This window comes from Euprymna scolopes, chromosome 43, assembly GCF_053919585.1.
Source record: "Euprymna scolopes isolate OS-2025 chromosome 43, ASM5391958v1, whole genome shotgun sequence".
In the NCBI taxonomy this organism is placed as follows: Eukaryota; Metazoa; Mollusca; class Cephalopoda; order Sepiida; family Sepiolidae; genus Euprymna; species Euprymna scolopes.
This window is the reverse complement of record NC_136524.1, coordinates 8,074,025-8,093,365: the sequence shown is the minus strand read 5'-3', so window position 1 is coordinate 8,093,365 and position 19,341 is coordinate 8,074,025. Positions and strand designations below refer to the sequence as shown.

General features: G+C 36.3%; 1 protein-coding gene across 1 annotated transcript in view; it reads left to right on the top strand.

The window, feature by feature from the left end:
• Positions 1–16,785: 16,785 nt before the first annotated feature.
• Positions 16,786–19,341, top strand: part of LOC145268163 (dolichyl-diphosphooligosaccharide--protein glycosyltransferase 48 kDa subunit-like) — a 24,305-nt gene continuing 21,749 nt past the window's right edge. The window contains exon 1 of the mRNA XM_080123362.1: positions 16,786–17,071. Within this exon, the coding sequence (XP_079979488.1) occupies positions 16,861–17,071 (211 nt within the window). The 5' untranslated portion in view covers positions 16,786–16,860. The remainder of the gene's footprint in view (positions 17,072–19,341) is intronic.

The window sequence follows — 19,341 nt, the reverse complement described above, 5'->3', positions numbered from 1 at the left end:
GACTAAGTTTGTCACTTGTAGTCATTTTACATTTTAAACTTGGTGTGTCTATGAATGAATTTAGACTAAGTTTGTCACTTGTAGTCCTTTTACATTTTATCACATATTTTCGTATCTCGTCTGTCTAAATTTTTCTGGCATTCTCTCTCTTGGCATAGCTATTTCCCTGGGCGATGTGTTTTGCCTGATAATTCTTTACTGTAATGAACTGTATATTGTAGTGGATGGATGGGTACAAAAGGCATAGTTTCTGACAAATTTGTCGTTAACAATCGATCGAATATCATAGAGAAGCACAGGTTGACGCCATTGTCACTTACGTATTGACATCATCATATTAGTGGCTGCTCCTGGTGTTTGGGTGTCTTCGCTCCTGCTGATGCAATCTATGTTTTGTTTACATATTGTTATAGGCTCGATGGAGATCTTGTATTTCACAATATAGCATAAGCATACACCTAAATAGGAGTTGAGCAACAAGATGTCTGTTCACATTACATTTAAATTTCTGTACATTAGTACAGACAGGGACTCAGAATTCCAAAGTCTAGTAGTTTGATGAAAAGAAACTATTAGAGCACATGGCTTTTCAGCATCTTAGGATCTCTACAGTGGAGAGGTGGGATTTTGCTGCTTGTTGAGATAGTCAGGGAGTACTTACATCAAAGGGTCACCAGTGCTATGAGTTCATCAGAGCACATTCCATTATTATGATTGATGGTGCTTTTGATGATGATTATGATGATGATTAAAAAAACTGAAGTACTTTTCCTCTTGTTAGATTTGTTGAGTATAGGATAGGCAGCACAAAGAATAATTGGAATAAGTGGTATGGACATTGACAAAACTGAAGAAATGAGTTATGAAATTTGGAACATAAATAGAAAAAGTTAAGGAGTGTAATCAGTTAATGCTTGGTTCATTTTAAAAGGGAAGCAGAGGGGGATAAAACTTATCTTCATCGCAAAGTGATTCATACAAACGCTAAAATGTGAATGTTTATGATTGTTTGCACTCTTTCCTTCTCTGCTTTCTTGGAATTTGCTTTATTTGGCACGTTCCTCAAAACTAGTCAGTTTGACATGAACGTGTGAATTCAAAAGTATTTTCACCCAAAGGAAATATTCCCAAACCCAAAAGGTAACACATATATGTGAAAGTAATAAGCAAGAATCAAGACTCACATTCAAACATTCACTCCATGATCATTTACAAACATGAAAGTAACTTTCATATTCTTATTTCTTATACAAAAATGCTTTCTTAAAAAAATTCCGTATTTATCCAAATTTTCACGCTACTACCACGTGGCCTTTCTATTCTTTTAAAGTTTCATTTTATTTTCATTTTATTACACATACATGTTTTGTACATATTCTTCATTTTCTTCCTTCGCCAAAACATAACTTTATAAGTAATATATATTAAATGTGTGCATGGTTCTTGGCTATCGTTATCCAAATGGAATCTACCAAGGTAAGCGGCCATACCACAGATCTATATCACTTACAAGATAGATTTTTCCTTTAGTTCTGATTTGTTTTACTTTACTATGTTTTAAGGAAGCTGTTTATATAATGTCCACTAATGATTTCACTGATATACCAAACTTAAAAAAAAAAAGAGAAAGAATCTATGTTTATGTTTTAGGTAGCACTTGCTACCTGGTGACCCTTCTATTCTCTTAATGTTTCATTTATTTACATTTTCTTATGCATGCATGTTCCATATATAAATATTCTTTATTTTCTTCCTTTGCTAAACCGACATTTACACTCCAATTCATATCTAATGTTGGTGTGGTTCTTAGGAGCACACAAAGATACTCCAAAATGGCCTCTACCAAGACCAGAGATCATGCCACATATTGGTGATTTCCTGGCATTAAACGTTTGGCAAGCATACTACAAATGCACCCCCACAGAAAATATATCAATAAATGTAGATATGAATTCACATACTACTGAACAGCTTTTTATGAAATTTGGAGCATAGATGTCTGGCATTATGATCGGCTTAGATATTATTATTATTAATTGTACAATAATATCATGCAATCTATGCTTTTTTTTTTTTCTTTTTTTACATGGGGATCACTACTTATCAAGGCCCAGAGGCCACTCGGGGATAAGGGTTATTTTGTGTACAATAATCAATACGATAATATCGTAGTAATACTTGGTATTGGAGATTTGATAAAGTATCTTACTTAAGGGGGCGATTAATCAGGAATTTGTTTATGTTGGACTTGAAGACGTCCAAGTTGTAGTCAGGTGGGAAACAGGTAAACGGAAAAGAATTATACAGGCGTGCACTTCTCAGAAAAAAGCTAGTGTTCATGGAATCTATGTTCTGATTTAGGCACAGATAAAGAGTGGGGGAAATTACTGACAGTGGTTTTAGCTAGACGGGTGTTTATCATGAAGGATTGGCGAGGGGGGACGAGAGATTGGAGCTAGGATGAGCACTTGCCATGGAAGTAACGATAAAACAAAGACAGGCTTGCAACGTCTCTTCTGTGGGAGAGAGGTTGCAAGGAAGAGAAGAGAGCATCCCCCACTAAGCCACAAAGTCTATTTTGTACTTTGTCAAGGCAGGATAGGCTGTTTTTTGAAGCTCCAGCCCAGATGTGGCAGCAGTACTCCATCCTTGGACGTACTTGGCTTTTATACAGGTAGAGAATTGCATCAGTAGTTAGATATCTTCTGGAGTGGTAGAAGGATCCCACCATTTTCCCAGCGGCCCGGGCCAACAGACTTTATATATGTGTTCCATTTCAGATCAGGAGTAAAGGTCAAACCCAGGAGCTTGTCAAAACATGGAGCCTCCCCAAGACGAGAGCCATCCATTTCAATTGATGCTAGATGAGGAACAGAACGTTGATGATGTAAAGTAAGGAGCTTGGTTTTAGATGCATTAAAAGTAACCAGCCATCTCTTCCCCCACTGAACCAAGCGCTCAAGATCAGAAGAGAGGGAATCAGAGAGAACTTTGTCATTTACGGCCTTTGATGTGTTGCCATAGATGGTCATGTCATCAGCATAGATGTCAACGAATGATTTAAGTAAGTGATTTGGGAGATCATTGATGTAGATCAGGAAGAGAGTTGGGCCCAGAATGGACCCCTCTGGGACTCCAGCATTAATACTGTGGGCCTCTGATTTCTGCCCATCAACCACTAATCTTATGAACCTATCAGAAAGAAATGATTTAATTATTGAGAAAACATTTCCAGTTATACCGTAGCTGGAAATCTTGTGAAGTAGGCCCTTATGCCAAACCTTATCGAAGACCTTTGATATGTCAAGAGCAATTGCCCTAGAAAGGAAGCCTTTGCCGAGAGATTTGATATTCTTTTCTTAATTAACGTTGAAGTAGCGCCGATATATTTATGTACTTTATTAAAAGCTTGAGGTCTGATATTAATATTAATTTGCTGATTTGTGTTAGTTAAATAGTTTGAATTTTGTTCATTGTGTTCAACAAAGGGTGGGACAATGATAGTATAACGACTGTTTTGGAGGGGATAATGAATGTTGTTAGTGTTAATTTGGCTGTTAGGAGCAATATTATTATACTCATTAATATTATTATTATTATTATTATTATTATTATTATTATTATTATTGTTATTGCTTGTTGTATGATTGTAGATGGAGGGGCTTCTCGAGTGGTATATTGGATTAGTAACTATATCAGATGGAGGATTGGAAGAAGGATAACTTGAAGACGAAATATTAGTGTCTGTTATGGGAGGACTGCATGGGAGCTCAGTAATATATATATATATATATATACATATATATATATATATATATATATATATATATATATATATATATATATATATATATATATATATATATATATTAAAATGTTTGACTTATGTCCAGGTAACCTATATCTAAAATTTCAAGTTTGTGGAGGAGTTTGGTAGAGTCTGCAATTGTCAACTCTTTCAACTTTGACCTCCTAGCAGCCAAATTTTCACTAAAAACCTGATTAAAAAGCTTGCTGCATGTCTGAATACCCTTTATGTAAAATTTCAAATGTTTACACCCAAAATTGGCTGAATAGTTTGCTAGAGACCGCAAAGGTCAAACCTTTTTAACATTGATCCCTTGGCAGCCAAATGTTCGGCCAAAAACCGATTAAAAAGTTCGCCCTATGTCTGAATACACTTTATGTAAAATTTCAAATGTTTAGACCAAAAATTGGCTGAGTAATTTGGTAGAGACCGCAGAGGTCAAATTTTGTTTAACTTTGACCCCAATTTTGACCCCTTAACATTTATGTTTTGGTCTCAAATAAAATTTAAAAGTTTGATCTATGTCTTAGTAATCTACATCTAAAATTTTAAGTGTTTAGACCCAAAATTGACTAAGGAGTTTGGTAGAGTTTTCAAAAGTCAACTCGTTGAACTTTGACCCTGTGACAGCCAAATTTCTGACCGAAATCCGATTAAAAAGATTTTACCAAATCTCAATACCCCTTATGTCAAATCTCGAGTCTCTAGACTGAAAATTGACTGAGTAATTTCGTAGGGAAATGTACACACACACAGACAGACAGACAATTTCACTTTATAGATATATAGATATAACCCAGTAGTAAACAAAAATATATTTTTTTTTTATCTAAAAGCTGACATACAGAGATCAAAAGTCGACTTTTCTTTACTTCATCATAGGAAGGAAATTTCTGAATTATCATACAATACAGAACTTCCATCTAACCATACTGATGCAAATAAGAACCCAATGTAATATTAAAAGTATATATAAAATATATGCATTTATATTATATTATATTATAAAAGGTGAATCTGCATTATGTCTTAATTTTTATTTTTATTTTTTTACACAGGCATCATCACATTATCAATGCCAAGAGGCCACTCGAGGATAAGGGTTAAAGAGTGTACAGTAGAAATTGGACAATATAGTAATCAATTCGATAAATGTGATAACTTATATGGAACGGCTCATCAAGAACTTGTTTACGTTAGACTTAAAGACAACCATATTGTAGTCAGCCAGAAAGCAGGAAAACGGAAGACAATTCCACAGGCGTGCAGTTCTAAGAAAGAAGCTTTGTTCATGGAATCTACGTTTAGGTTTAGGCACAGATAAAGAGTGGGGAGAATTATTGATAGTGTTTTCTGCTAGACGAGTGTTTCTTGTGAAAGTTTGGCAAGGGGGGAACCATAGACTGAAGCTCAGTCGAACACTTTCCATGAAAATAATGATACATCAGAGACAAACTCGCAACATCTCTTCTGTGAGATAGAGGTTGCAGGGAAGAGAAAAGGACATCTCCTACGAGGCTACAAAGTCTATTTTGAAATCTATCAAGGCAGGACAAGTCCTTTCTAGCAGCTCCTGCCCAGATGTGGCAACAGTATTCCATCCTTGGGCGTATCTGGCTCTTATATAGATAGAGAATTGCATCAGCAGTGAGAAATCTACTGGATCGATAGAAAGATCCCACTATTTTTCCAGCGGCCTTTGCAACAGATTTGATGTACGTATTCCATTTAAGATCAGGAGTAACGGTCAAGCCTAGAAGCTTGTCAAAACTTGAGGCCTCCTGAAGACGAGAGCCATTCATTTCAATTGATGCCAGACGTGGATCAGAATGTTGAGTTTGTGTATATTTGTTACACCTCTTCATTGTATTGCCTTCTATAAACCATCTTTATAAACAAACACGCGGCAATGCTTCAAGCAAACTTCATTAGCCTCTTTTTCTTTATTAATTTTGAAACCTTTTCTTTTTTTTTTAGCTGGTGAATCTCAAACAATTGTCTGTTATTTAATTTGTTCCTGGTGTTATTAATGAGAGCTGCAGTAGATATGAATAGGAGAGTGTAAACTATTTATGAGTAATTAAAACTAAAATATCAATCAGGATCAAATATTAAAATTGATTGATTATGATCTTTATTTTTTAACAACATGGACCAATTTTTACCTTATATGGCTGATGAAACAGATTTGATTATGTACCTTGTAGTGTGAAAAAAAAAACGTGTGACACTAACCATTGAGCCACCACGACATACAACGTAGACAGGCTTGAATTTATTTATTTAACTATAAAAACAGGCGTGCGCAATAAAAGTTAACTCTGCTGCTTCCATTTGATCTAATTAAGAAGGTCAAATAGAAGTCACGCAGTGTTTGGGTTTGTTTACCCAAATTTGACTGTTTTTTCCCCCAACAGATGTTGGGAGGGAGAAAGCAGCTCCCAATTGTCCAGATTGAATAGCAACTGTCTGATATACAAGATTGATCAAAGTTGATTGCTCCTGGACGTTTTTCCCGGTGCGATGCCGAGAATACGTCCGTTTGAGTTTAGTTTCACTTTATTTATACTAAAAAGCCCAATCAACACGCGAGAAGCCAAAATAGCAATAATTTTGTAACTGTCGATGTAAATAAATCTATACACTACGCGCTTTCCTAAATCCTAAAAATTATTATATAGGACCTATATAACCAGTTTTAAGCAATCATAACGAAAGAAGCCTTTGCGAGATATACACGAAATGGTCACACACATTTTGCCTTTTATATATATAGAAGATGGTCATAAAACTGCTAGCAATAAACAGAGGCTACTAAGCTAATTACGGAACACATAAAACTTAGGAATATCATGATAGCCAATACAGAACTCCAAAAATATGACAATGATACATGTTTATTCACACAATTCTGAGGCAGCACATTAAGGTCTGCAGAATACAATGCAAAAGGAAATCACCAGTACATCTCTGAACAAACACCGGTGTGATTATGCAGAGGGTCTAACGTGAATGTATATCATCATAGGTTTGGTCTGTTTAGTCGCAGCACTGGATGGTATCTAAACATTACAGGCACAAGAACCATGAAATAATCTGTAGGCAACAGAAGCAACTGTTATATTTCGAAACAGATTATATACTCCAGAGGGAACAGGATCGTGGCAGGGAATATGTAGCATGTATCTGATAGCATGATGCTGTAGACTCTCAAGAGAATCAGAGAACACTTCCACAACTCCTGCAAACACTGGGGACTCGTATTCCAACAAGTAAAACTCCATTGAGGCTAAAAAATCACTCAGAATATGATAGCCTATTCAATGGAGAAATTGGTTGGCCAAATGGCTTTCAGGTGAATATACTCATATATCTTATGCTTTAAGAAAAAGAGTGGAGATGGAGTTGGAGTTGCTTTTAAAACTAAGGCATTTTTTTTTTTTTTTTTTTACATAGGCATCACCACATTATCAAGGCCAAGAGGCCACTCAAGGATAAGGGTTAAAGAGTGTACAGTAGAAATTGGACAATATAGTAATCATTAGTAATGAAAATTTGGTAAATTTGATAACTTATATGGAACGGCTCATCAAGAACTTATTTACGTTAGACTTGAACACAACCATATTGTAGTCAGTCGGAAAGCAGGAAAACGGAAGACAATTCCACAGGCGTGCAGTTCTAAGAAAGAAGCTTTGTTCATGGAATCTACGTTTAGGTTTAGGCACAGATAAAGAGTGGGGGGAAATATTGATAGTGTTTACAGCTAGACGAGTGTTTCTTGTGAAAGTTTGGCAAGGGGGGACCATAGATTGCAGCTCAGTTGAACACTTTCCATGAAAATAACGATACATCAGAGACAAACTCGCAACATCTCTTCTGTGAGATAGAGGTTGCAAGGAAGAGAAAAGGACCTCCTATGAGGCTACGAAGTCTATTTTGAAATCTATCAAGGCAGGCCGTCCTTTCTAGCAGTTCCTGCCCAGATGTGGCAACAGTATTCCATCCTTGGACGTACCTGGCTCTTATATAGATAGAGAATAGAATCAGCAGTGAGATATCTACCGGATCGATAGAAAGATCCCACTATTTTTCCAGTGGCCTTGGCAACAGATTTGATGTACGTGTTCCATTTAAGATCAGGAATAATGGTCAAGCCAAGAAGCTTGTCAAAACTTGAGGCCTCCTGAAGACAAGAGCCATTCATTTCAATTGATGCCAGATGTGGATCAGAATGTTGATGATGTAAAGAGAGAAGCTTGGTTTTAGATGCATTAAAAGTAACCAGCCACTCTTTACCCCATTGTACTACGTGCTCAAGATCAGAGGAGAGAGAATTGGAGAGAACTTGGTCGTTTACTGTCTTAGATGTGCTACCATAAATGGTAGTGTCGTCAGCATAGATGTCTACAAATGATGTAAGGATGTGATTTGGAAGATCATTAATATAGATCAGGAAAAGAGTTGGGCCCAGGATGGATCCCTGAGGGACACCGGCATTAATACTGTGAGCTTCTGATTTTTGCCCCTCAACTACTACTCTTATGAATCTATCAGAAAGAAATGATTTAATAATTGAGAAGACATTTCCAGCAATACCATAGCTAGAGATCTTATGAAGTAAACCTTTATGCCATACCCTATCAAAGGCCTTAGATATGTCAAGAGCAATTGCCCTAGAAAGGTTGCCTCCGTCGAGAGATTTGCTAATCCTATGAGATATAACTGTAAGCACATCTGCTGTAGATCTAGCAGAACGGAAACCATATTGAGTGTCACTAAGAAGGTTATTTTTGTTGAGATATTTACTAGAATTAATTTTACTAAGATTATAATAATCTAGGTGGGCTGCATCCATAGTGCCCATTGTTATAATCTACAATTGGGTTATCTGAATATGTTGAGACTATAAGCAAACCATCAATTTAACCATTTTATTTTTTTAATTGAAAATATAATTGACACACTGAGATGGTAAAAAATTCAGCAAAGTGAATTTAAGTCATGCTTATTAGCAGCTGTAATTGAATGAGGGTACTTATGAATTACTGACTGTAAATACACATAGGGGTCTGTACCAATCCACAAGGATTCATGTTGCACAGTGCTAGAGGTACTTTTTAACAGGAGAATTAACAACATATTATTTCAGGTCCTATATAACATAAAAAAATCTATAGAAAGTATTTCATATTCCATTCAGTTTATTTGGCAAAAATAAAATAATCATGTTCCAGTTGCCAGGTAGAAATTTACACAGAACAGGATTACAGTAACTCAGCATCTGTTGTTGTGTTGTTGGTGCATTTGTTACCTTATTTGGAAGTCTATTCCATCGTCCAGAAACAAAGTTGAGCCCTGTTCTTGCCTGCCTATATTTTTTTTTTTTTTTTTTTTACTTAGGCATCACCACATTATCAAGGCCAAGAGGCCACTCAAGGATAAGGGTTAAAGAGTGTACAGTAGAAATTGGACAATATAGTAATCATTAGTAATGAAAACTAGAATATTGAATTGTATCCCTCAATCTAATACAAACTGTCTGAGTTGTCTTCGACTGAAGGCTAGAGGAGAAGACATCTTTAAGTCCACTAATGAAGTATATATGATAGACTTTGTGGAACTTCCAGTAAAAATGGAAGGATTTTTTTTCAAACAAAGGAGTCACCACTTATCAAAGCCCAGAGGCCACTCGAGGGTAAGGATTAATAAGTGTACAGTGGTCAATGGGACAGTGACATAGTAGTTGTTAGTAGTGGAAATTTGGTAAATTGGATTACTTAAGGGGAACGGCTCATCAAGAACTTGTTTATGTTGGACTTGAAGACGACCATATTGTAGTCAGCTGGAAAGCAAGTAAATGAAACAGAGTTCCACAGGTGTGCAGTTCTAAGAATAAAAAGTTTTATTCATGGAATCTACGTTTAGGTTTAGGCACGGATAAAGAGTGGTGGAATATATTGATAGTGTTTTCAACTAGACGAATGTTTCTCATGAATGTTTAGCAAAGGGGGGAACCATAGATTGGAGATCAGACGAGTACTTGCCATGAAAATAACGATAAAGCAGGGACAGGCTCACAACATGTCTTCTGTGAGAAAGAGGTTGCAGGGAAGAGAAAAGGGCATACCCCATTAGGCTACGAAGTCTATTTTGAACTCTATCAAGGCAGGATAAGTCTTTCTAGCAGCTCCTGCCCAAACGTGGCAACAGTACTCCATCCTTGGACATACCTGGCTCTTATATAGGTAGAGAACTGCATAAGCAGTGAGATATCTAATGGATCGATAAAAGGATGCAACCATTTTCTCAGCGACCTTAGTAACAATGGCTTGCTATATGTGTTCCATTTCATATCAGGAGTAATGGTCAAGCCCAGGAGCTTGTCAAAACATGGAGCCTCCCCAAGACGAGAGCCATTCATTTCAATTGATGCCAGATGGGGATCAGAGGGTTGATGATGTAAAGACAAAAGCTTGGTTTTAGACGCATTAAAAATAACCAGCCACCTCTTTCCCCATTGTACCACATGCTCAAGATCAAAAGAAAGAGAATCAGAGAGAACTTGGTCGTTTACGGTCTTTGATGTATTGCCAGAGATAGTAGTGTCGTCAGCATAAATATCATGATCTGGTTTGAATGTTTCTATGCCTCTCTGCTCTCTGTCTCTACCTCCAAAACAACATTACTCAACTGCCTCATAATAATGTCTTCCATCCACCATTCACCAGAGCCAAAATTTCTCACAAAGCACCTATTCTGCTGTGAGAACAGAAATAAGCAAAGATCCAATCAAATTCACAATGAATGACTGGAACTGTGTCAGATGGAGAGAACAGTTAAAGCCCTACTTTGATAAATGGGAGCAACCTACTAATGGATATGGTGTATTTGCATAAAGGAGCAGAATTGTTATTATTGTTGAGAGGAAACGTGCTGCAGCAACTACACTAGACTCACATAAGCATTGTGAGAATGAAAGTGTTATCTAGAAGCTTTGTGTGGTGGCCAAAACAGGATGGAGATGTAGAGTAGACCACCAGGAGGTGTGTAAACCCTGCAAAAGAATTCAGATTGACTATGCTGGTTCAGTATCTGGACACATGTTCTTTATAGTGGTAGATGCTTACTCCAAATGAGTAGAGATTTATATAATGAAGACATCCACTGCTACAGCTACCATCGAGAAATTGAAGGGAATCTTTGTAACACACAGTTTACTACAGCTGGTTGTGAGTGACAGTAGCCCTTGTTTCTCTAGTGATCAATTCAGAAGAATTCTAACAGCCAAGCGGATTAGACATATATTCATGCTTCCTTACCATGCATCCTCCAATGGATGTGCAGCGTGCATGCATGCAAGGAAACAAGGAAGAAGTTGGACAAAAAGTATGATAACATTCTTTGGCACAAAAGTTGTAACTTCAGTACAACTCTACACATAAATTTGGCTTCTTCCAGCTGAATCACTGCTCAAGTGGAAATTAAGAACAGCCTTTTATCTGTTGCAGCCAAACAAGCTTAGGAGCTTTGTGTACAAGAACAAAATGAAGAAAGATGTTAAGATTATGGTCCCTTTCCAAAAATATGTGCTTTGTGAAAAATTTTGGCTCTGGTGAATGGTGGATAGAAGGCATTATTATGAGGCAGTTGAGTAATATCGTTTTGGAGGTGGAGACGGGGAGCAGAGTGGCATGGAAACATTCATACCAGATCATTAAAAAAGATGATCCCATTTCCAGAGGAGGATGTGACTGGTGTGAATGATATCGCAGATGACATGGTAATAATCGGTACAAAGGAGTCTCCCGAAACTGCAGGAACACCAGAGTCAGTAAGTTAGAATGAAGCCAAGTTGGAACCTATAGATATTGGACAGGAAGCATCAACTCTTTTTCAGAGATATGAACATATGCAGAAGGCTCCATCTAAAAATGGAGGCAAATAATACATGCGTGGGGGAGGGGGCGTTTTTGTTTTGTTGTTGTTAAAAATAAAGGCAGGGCGTTTGCAGAACCAGCTTCGTTTTAGTATAAAATACTAACCGTGTTTAGTTTTTGTTTCCATTATAATCGAGATATAATACCTCCCCATAAAAATGAAAAAAAATATGCCACAAAAGAAAGAAAAAAATAAAAAATAAAATTAGAATTAGGTAAGTGAGACCTTCCCCACCTTTCTAAAAGTAAGCGTAGTAGTACTCCGGTCTTATAAGACTCCTATTTCCACCACAAATAAAATAAAATAAAATATGTGTAAATAAACGGTGTTTATTTACACAAAAAATAACAAGTAACAAACAAATCATTTTTTTAGTGTCCGGAAGGTGTTTCTGGATCAACAGTTCTTGCAAATGTGAAAGTTATTGAGACTGTTCGTTTTTTTTACAAGAAAAAGCAGAGAGTGTCCTTTGTTTTCTCAGCGACAAGACAGGCTTAATTTTTGTGTGTGCTAGGAGAAATAAAGAAAGTAAATGTCCTTGCATGCAGCTGAATATCTGCATTATTCGCTGTGTGTGTGTGTGTGCATGCATGTGGATGAGCGCTTCTGTGTGTGTGTGCATGCATGTAGATAATCGGGTTTTGTCATGCCGGCGTAAAAATACATAGCAATGGAGTCATTGACTTTAATAGAGAAGTGAGCGAAGAGCAGTGAGCGAAGAGCAGTGAGCGAAGAGCAGTGAGCGAAGAGTCAGGAACGCAGAGTGCGGAGCGCTGAGTGAAAATGAATGAGTGAGTGAATTCGTTTAAGTATTTGTCGATTGGCTCCCAGGTGATGTAAGAAAAAAGGTTTTGAAAATTGAATCCTTCTTTGAGCATTATTTGGCCGAGAAGTGCACTCTTTTGTCACATGGTATGCTTTCAACTATGTCCGTCAAACAAAACGCATTTTAAGTTTTTCTCCCCGCAGAATTTGTGTGGGCGTATTTTTTAAAATCTTTGCGCCTCTGAAATTTATCTTTTTTTTGTTTGCACGTGTCATAATAATAATATCGTTAAAGAACCAAGAGCAGAAGAAATTAAAAACTGAGACAGAGAAGGTTAACAAACTCCTCCCTCATATCCCAACAAACACAATCACAGACTTAAACAACCTGATTTACGCAGGCGCCAAAATGGTAAGTATGAAACTTAAATAAGAAAAACAACCGGGGACAAGCGGACCGACAAAACCTGGATGGGAAATAAGACTAGAAACCCAAATGAACAAACATAAAAAAGAAGCCAAAATGATCAACAGGAAGAAAGCAATGTGGAGAAAACGGAATATTGGAAATGTAACTGACAGGGAGAGGCTAAACAAGAAACATGAAGAACTGGACCAAAAAATAAAAGCAAAAGAAGCGAGATTGAGACAATATAGATATAAGTCTGAACAATGCAAACAAAACAGAACATTTGAAACTAATGAAAGCCAATTCTACCAAAATGTGAACGGAGGAAAAACAAAAACAGAACAACCAAATCTGACAGAAACAAAACTCTATTGGAGTAAAATATGGGAAGAGCGGCGAGACCACAATAGAAATGCCGAGTGGCTGAAAGATATGAAAGAAGAGTTACAACAAATAGAAGAAGGAAGAGTAAATGAAATCAGCAAGGAAACCCTAAAGAAAACCATAGGAAAAATGGCAAACTCGAGAGCACCAGGGCACGACGAGATACATGCATACTGGTTCAAAAAATTCACAACCTTACACGAAAGGCTAGCCCAAAATCTGAGAAGATGTATACAGGAAGCAAGCGTACCAGACTGGATGACAAAAGGTCGAACCACACTGCTACTGAAAGACACGGAGAAAGGAACCGTCCCTAGCAACTATAGGCCAATCACGTGCTTACCAACTATGTGGAAGATACTGACAGCACAACTGAAGGAACAAATCTACCACTCCCTGAATAACCGTGGACTCATCCCCGAGGAGCAGAAAGGATGCCAAAAAGGAAAAAGAGGAACACATGACCTGTTATATATAGATCAAAAGATCCTAAAGGAGGTAAAAAGGAGGAGAAAGAATTTAGCCATAGCATGGATCGACTACAAAAAAGCGTACGACAGGACCCCCCAAGCAAGGATAATAGAATGCCTTAAAATGTATAAAATACCAAGCAGGATCACCAACGTAATAGAAAATGCAATGAAAACATGGAGACTGGAATTGACAGCTGATGGACAACACATAACAGAAATTAACCTACAAAGAGGCATCTTCCAAGGAGACTCGCTATCACCACTGCTGTTCATCATAGCCATGATGCCCTTGAACAGTATTCTGAGAAAGTGCCAAGCCGGATACAAGTTCTCCAATACAGAGGAAAAAATGAACCACCTGATGTACATGGACGATCTGAAACTTTTTGCAAGGACCGAAAAGGAGCTAGAGACACTAATTAACATTACCAGAATCTTCAGCCAAGATATCCAAATGGAATTTGGAATGGAAAAGTGCGCACAACTAGTTATAAGAAAGGGAAAACTGGAAACGACAGAAGGCATGGAACTACCCAACCAAACAGAAATGAGGGCACTAGGGAAACAAGACAACTATAAATACTTGGGAATTCTGGAAGCGTACACCATCAGAGCAACAGAAATGAAAGAGAAAGTGGAAAGGAATACCTCAGGAGAACAAGAAAACTCCTGGAAACGAAATTATATAGCAAAAACCTAATAAAAGGTATTAATACATGGGCAGTATCACTAGTAAGATACTCTGGGCCGTTTATCGGGTGGACAAAAGAAGAACTGAGACAACTCGACCAGAAAACCAGGAAACTCATGACCATGCATAATGCACTACACCCAAAGGACGATATTAACAGACTCTACGTGAAAAGGAAAGACGGTGGGAGAGGACTGATCTCTATAGAAGACTGTGTGAAGGACACGACAAAAGAACTAGAAAAATACATAATGCAAAACACTGAAAGGATAATTATGGCAGCGAGAGACACTGAAAAAAACAAAACAGAAAACAGAGAAACAAACGACAAAACAAGAAAAGAGAAGTGGGAAGAGAAACAACTCCACGGAAGATTCATAAGAATGACAAAAGATGAGAATAACGAAAACACCTGGACATGGATGCGAAAAGGACATATAAACCGAGAAACTGAATCTCTAATAACTGCAGCACAAGATAACTCGATAAGAACCAACCATATCAAAGCAAGGATCGATAAAACACAAGAAAACAGCAAATGCAGACTCTGTGGACAAAGAGACGAAATGATAAACCATATAGTATGCTAATGTAGCAAACTCGCCGAAAAGGAATACAAAAACAAGCATGACCAAGTGGGGAGGGTGGTATACTGGGAATTGTGTAAACGACTGCATTTTGAGCGTACAGACAAATGGTACAAGCATAAACCTGCAACAGCACTCGAAAATGAGAACCACAAAATCCTATGGGACATGGACATACAGACGGACAAACCCATCCAAGCAAGAAGACCAGATGTCGTAATAATTAACAAGAAAGAAAAATCCTGTCTAATCGTGGACTTTGCAGTCCCAGCTGATCACAGGGTGAGTATGAAAGAAAAGGAGAAACGAAGCAAATACACAGAGCTAGCCAGAGAGTTAAAAGGGATTTGGATGATGAAGAAAGTCCAAATAGTACCGATAATAGTAGGAGTACTAGGAACAATCCCGAAAAACTTTGAAAAAAGAATGTCAGAAATTGGAATCAGAGGAATAACTGCAAAAGTACAACGATTAACGATAATGAAAACGACTGAAATATTAAGGAAAACCCTTGAATGCGGAGAATAATACAAGACAATATAACGAATAAACGTTACAGGGAATGAAGAACACCGACACTGCATATTTACAAGGTCTACACCCCCATCATGCACTCCCCCCATTGTTTCATCACCGATCCCCCCCCCCCAAAAAAAATGATACCAAAGGGCCGAGAAGGGTCAATAAGGACTGAAAGACCGAGGAGCGAGCGCCAACCAGACCTCGGCTGGACAAGCACAAAGAGAACTGGGACCTTGGGGAGGCTGAGTGCCACTCAAATTCCAGCATAAACCAATGGCCACTACCAGCGAGAAATCAATGGTAAGCGGCTGTTGCGATGATGCAAATTCATTTGCAAATGCTATCGAAGGAGGTGGAGAGGGCTGGACGTCTGGGGAGACTTGTTGTCACTCAGCTTCCAGAGAATACCACAGGTCTCCAATCAGATCGTTTGTTGACTTGTGTGAAAGCTCCATGTGACTGAGCCAATAATAATAATAATAATGTGGTGATTGTTCATAATATTCTATAATTCTCTTTATTTTGCTAATGCAATAATCTTACACATTGGTTTCTTTGCAATGAGCAGTCTCCTAGTTAAAAAACCTATATGAGAAATTTTGAGAGGAGGGCGGAGGGAGGCGTAGAAGAAACACATAACAGTACACAGCTTACTGACGACCATCGGATGGTTATTATTTTTGGAAAAGGGGAAGTAACTCGCAAAATTGTGTAATTAGAATATCACACACATTTTAAGTTTTAAATTAATGAATAATTTTTTTAAAATAATTTTCATTTTGTAAAAATATAAAATACGATTATATATATTTTAAGGTGTCTCTTTAATAAGCATATACTAAATTTGTAGCCAAACTAATGTAATTAATCTGGGTAAATGCTCAAACTATTATTGAAAACATAATTTAAAAAAATATATAATTTATTAACGACAAAAAAAAGTTTAATAAATCATCAAAAAAATTTGTTGAATTTTTACCTAAAAATATTTCTTCAAAGTCGAAATGTTTTGCGTAGTAATTTATTAATAAACCTATGTGCTAGGTTACAAAATTTATGTTTAATAAGATTAATCGGAAATATATAATATATATTACAAAATCTTAAATATCGCATAAATAGTGTCTACTAAGTTTACCAAATTTGTTATTTTCCGTTTTTAACCAAAATATTAATGGAACTATATTATTATAGGTCGACGAGAAAGTAGTCCGTATATATAGAGTACAGCGAATCGTCATCAGCTCTTGTTGGTTACAGGAGGTCTATGTGCAGAACTGATGGTCGATCATACGTGTCAGTATTTCAGCACATTGAAGAAAATGGCGAATTTTAATGCGAAAGGTTTAATGTGTTTTCTTGTGACACTGTTTTTGTGTTTACAATCGTCAATGCAACAACATTCTGGATCGGGTGGTCGAAGAACATTAGTTTTGGTCGACAGTTGGTCTTTGCGTGAAACACATTCCATTTTCTTCAGAATGCTACGAGGTAAGAAAATTTTTAAAATGGGGAAAAAATGCTGTTTTTATTCATTTGTGAATTAAAAATTGATGATAGTTAAATTAATACTTTATTTTATTTACTAAATTGTAATATTTGTTGTTTTTTGTTTGTTTTTTTAAAATGCGTTCTTTTATACCAATGGAGTATTAATTTATACTGTAGGATTTCTGATTTAAATATTATATATATATATATATATATATATATAAATCGAAACTGTATGTAATTTAAATTATCCTACGAATTATAATGTACACTTAAAATCTAATATGTAATAAAAAAAATAACAAAACCCTTTATTTCGAATATTTCATTTACCTTTGCATGGGAAGGTGACGCATGAGACGTGGTCGATGCCGGTTGGCGTAAATTTCTTTTTCTTTTTTTTTTCTTTGGAAATTTCATTGGATTTTTCTTTAATAAAACGATTAGAAAAAAATAGAAACTTCCTTTTTTCTCTTATTTAAGGATATTTTGCCTTTTATTAAATTTAAAATGACAAGTTATAACTTTTATATACACCTTTCCTATAAATGTACACGTGTTTACATAACAAACTTGAAGTCGTCGTACAGTCGTACACTCGTACACCCCTACCCCTAAAGGAGGTATATCAAATTTCTTAATTCCAGTTGGGTTACCTAGGAAAAGGGAATTTACTTTTAAAATACACGAATTTAAACCTTAATCTTAAATCTTATAAAAATTGAGAAAATGGTAAGTTACTTTTTGAGGCTGAAAAAGTCGCTATTACTTGCCTCCCCACGAAACACAAACGGGTTTTCATGTGATTGCAGAATGCAGATTGCAGAGCTCCCCTAAGATCCATTCTGGGTTAAGACAAAAATATTGGCTCAGTCTAGAAAGATTTCTTCATCGACTAAGAACAGACTTGTGCAATTGTGCATCTGTTACTGCGCTGAAATAATGTTATTTAGAAAGCCATTCTTAACATGGGAAGTGTGTTTTGTAACTATTGTGTACTTTCACCTGATAATTTAATAAACAAAAATATCGTGAAAATTGAATTTAACTTTAAAATGTTCTTTTAAAAAATAGTGCGGTAACATAGATGCAAGATATTTTAGTGTAAAAGAGTCGAATCTTCGCAAGTGCTTCTATAGAATCTTAACCTGACCAAACCGACCGTTGAACTAAGCATAAAATTTGGATTAGGTTAAAAAAAAAAATCACTTCAAATACTAAAACACATTTTTAAATTAATTGCTGTTAAGATTATGGGAATGAATATCCAACTTACGTCGTCAATTCTATTTCATCGAACCTTTTTGTCGACAGATCGATTTGTTTTTTCGATGCTGATGCAGAGTGATCCGCGCGATTTTTTTTAATCGTATTTTCACGTTTAATTAAAGTTCTATGATATTTTTTTTTATTCAATTATAAAGTTAAAGTATAGAATAGGTACAAAACACCCTCCCCTCCCCATGTTAAGAATGGCTTTTTAAATAACGTTATTATTTCAGCATGGATCACTCTGCATGAGTATCATTTTTTCTTAGGCAAAAACAATACTTACTTGTCATGCCGAAAATAGTAATCTATCCAAAAATTACGAAAATTTGAGAAAATTATAATTAAAAGTAATTGGGGGAGGGATTCCATTTTCTAGATGTGAGCACCTTGAAGATTGCGAATACCGAGGCCATCTTATTCGCCACTTCCGACATTTGTATCCTATAGCGATAGACTTTTTATTTGACTAAAAACCCAATAGCAGTTCTACTCGATGAATGTTCGTAATTTCTGGAGATATTACTATTTTCGACGTGATAAGTAGTTTTTGCGTAAAACCACATATTTAAATAATTGCTCTGTCGGCTCTATCTTCCGAAGCAGTTGTTTTTTTGTTTTTTTTTTTTTTTTTTTTTTTAACTCTGTTTTAGGTTTAAAAGTAAAAAACTGCTTGCTTACGTCACGACTTCACGTTTCTGGGTACCTATTCCTTAAAAGCACCTAAGTTTTGTTTGGTCGCATCTTTTTAAAACAAACTGTACATTAATTTGTTTCGAATGCAATTACTGAAAAGTAAATATCTGAATTTTATTTCATTCAGAGAAGGAAGAGGGACAGGGACACTCTCTAATCTCATTAATAAATATTATAAAATGAGGAGGAGCACTGACTTTATAGTCGGTATAGCTAAAAGCTCCATTTTTAAAGTTAATTGCAGCGTTCCGAATTAGAGATTTGAATCACACCGGTTATAAAATAAGGGCCTATTTGAATGTATA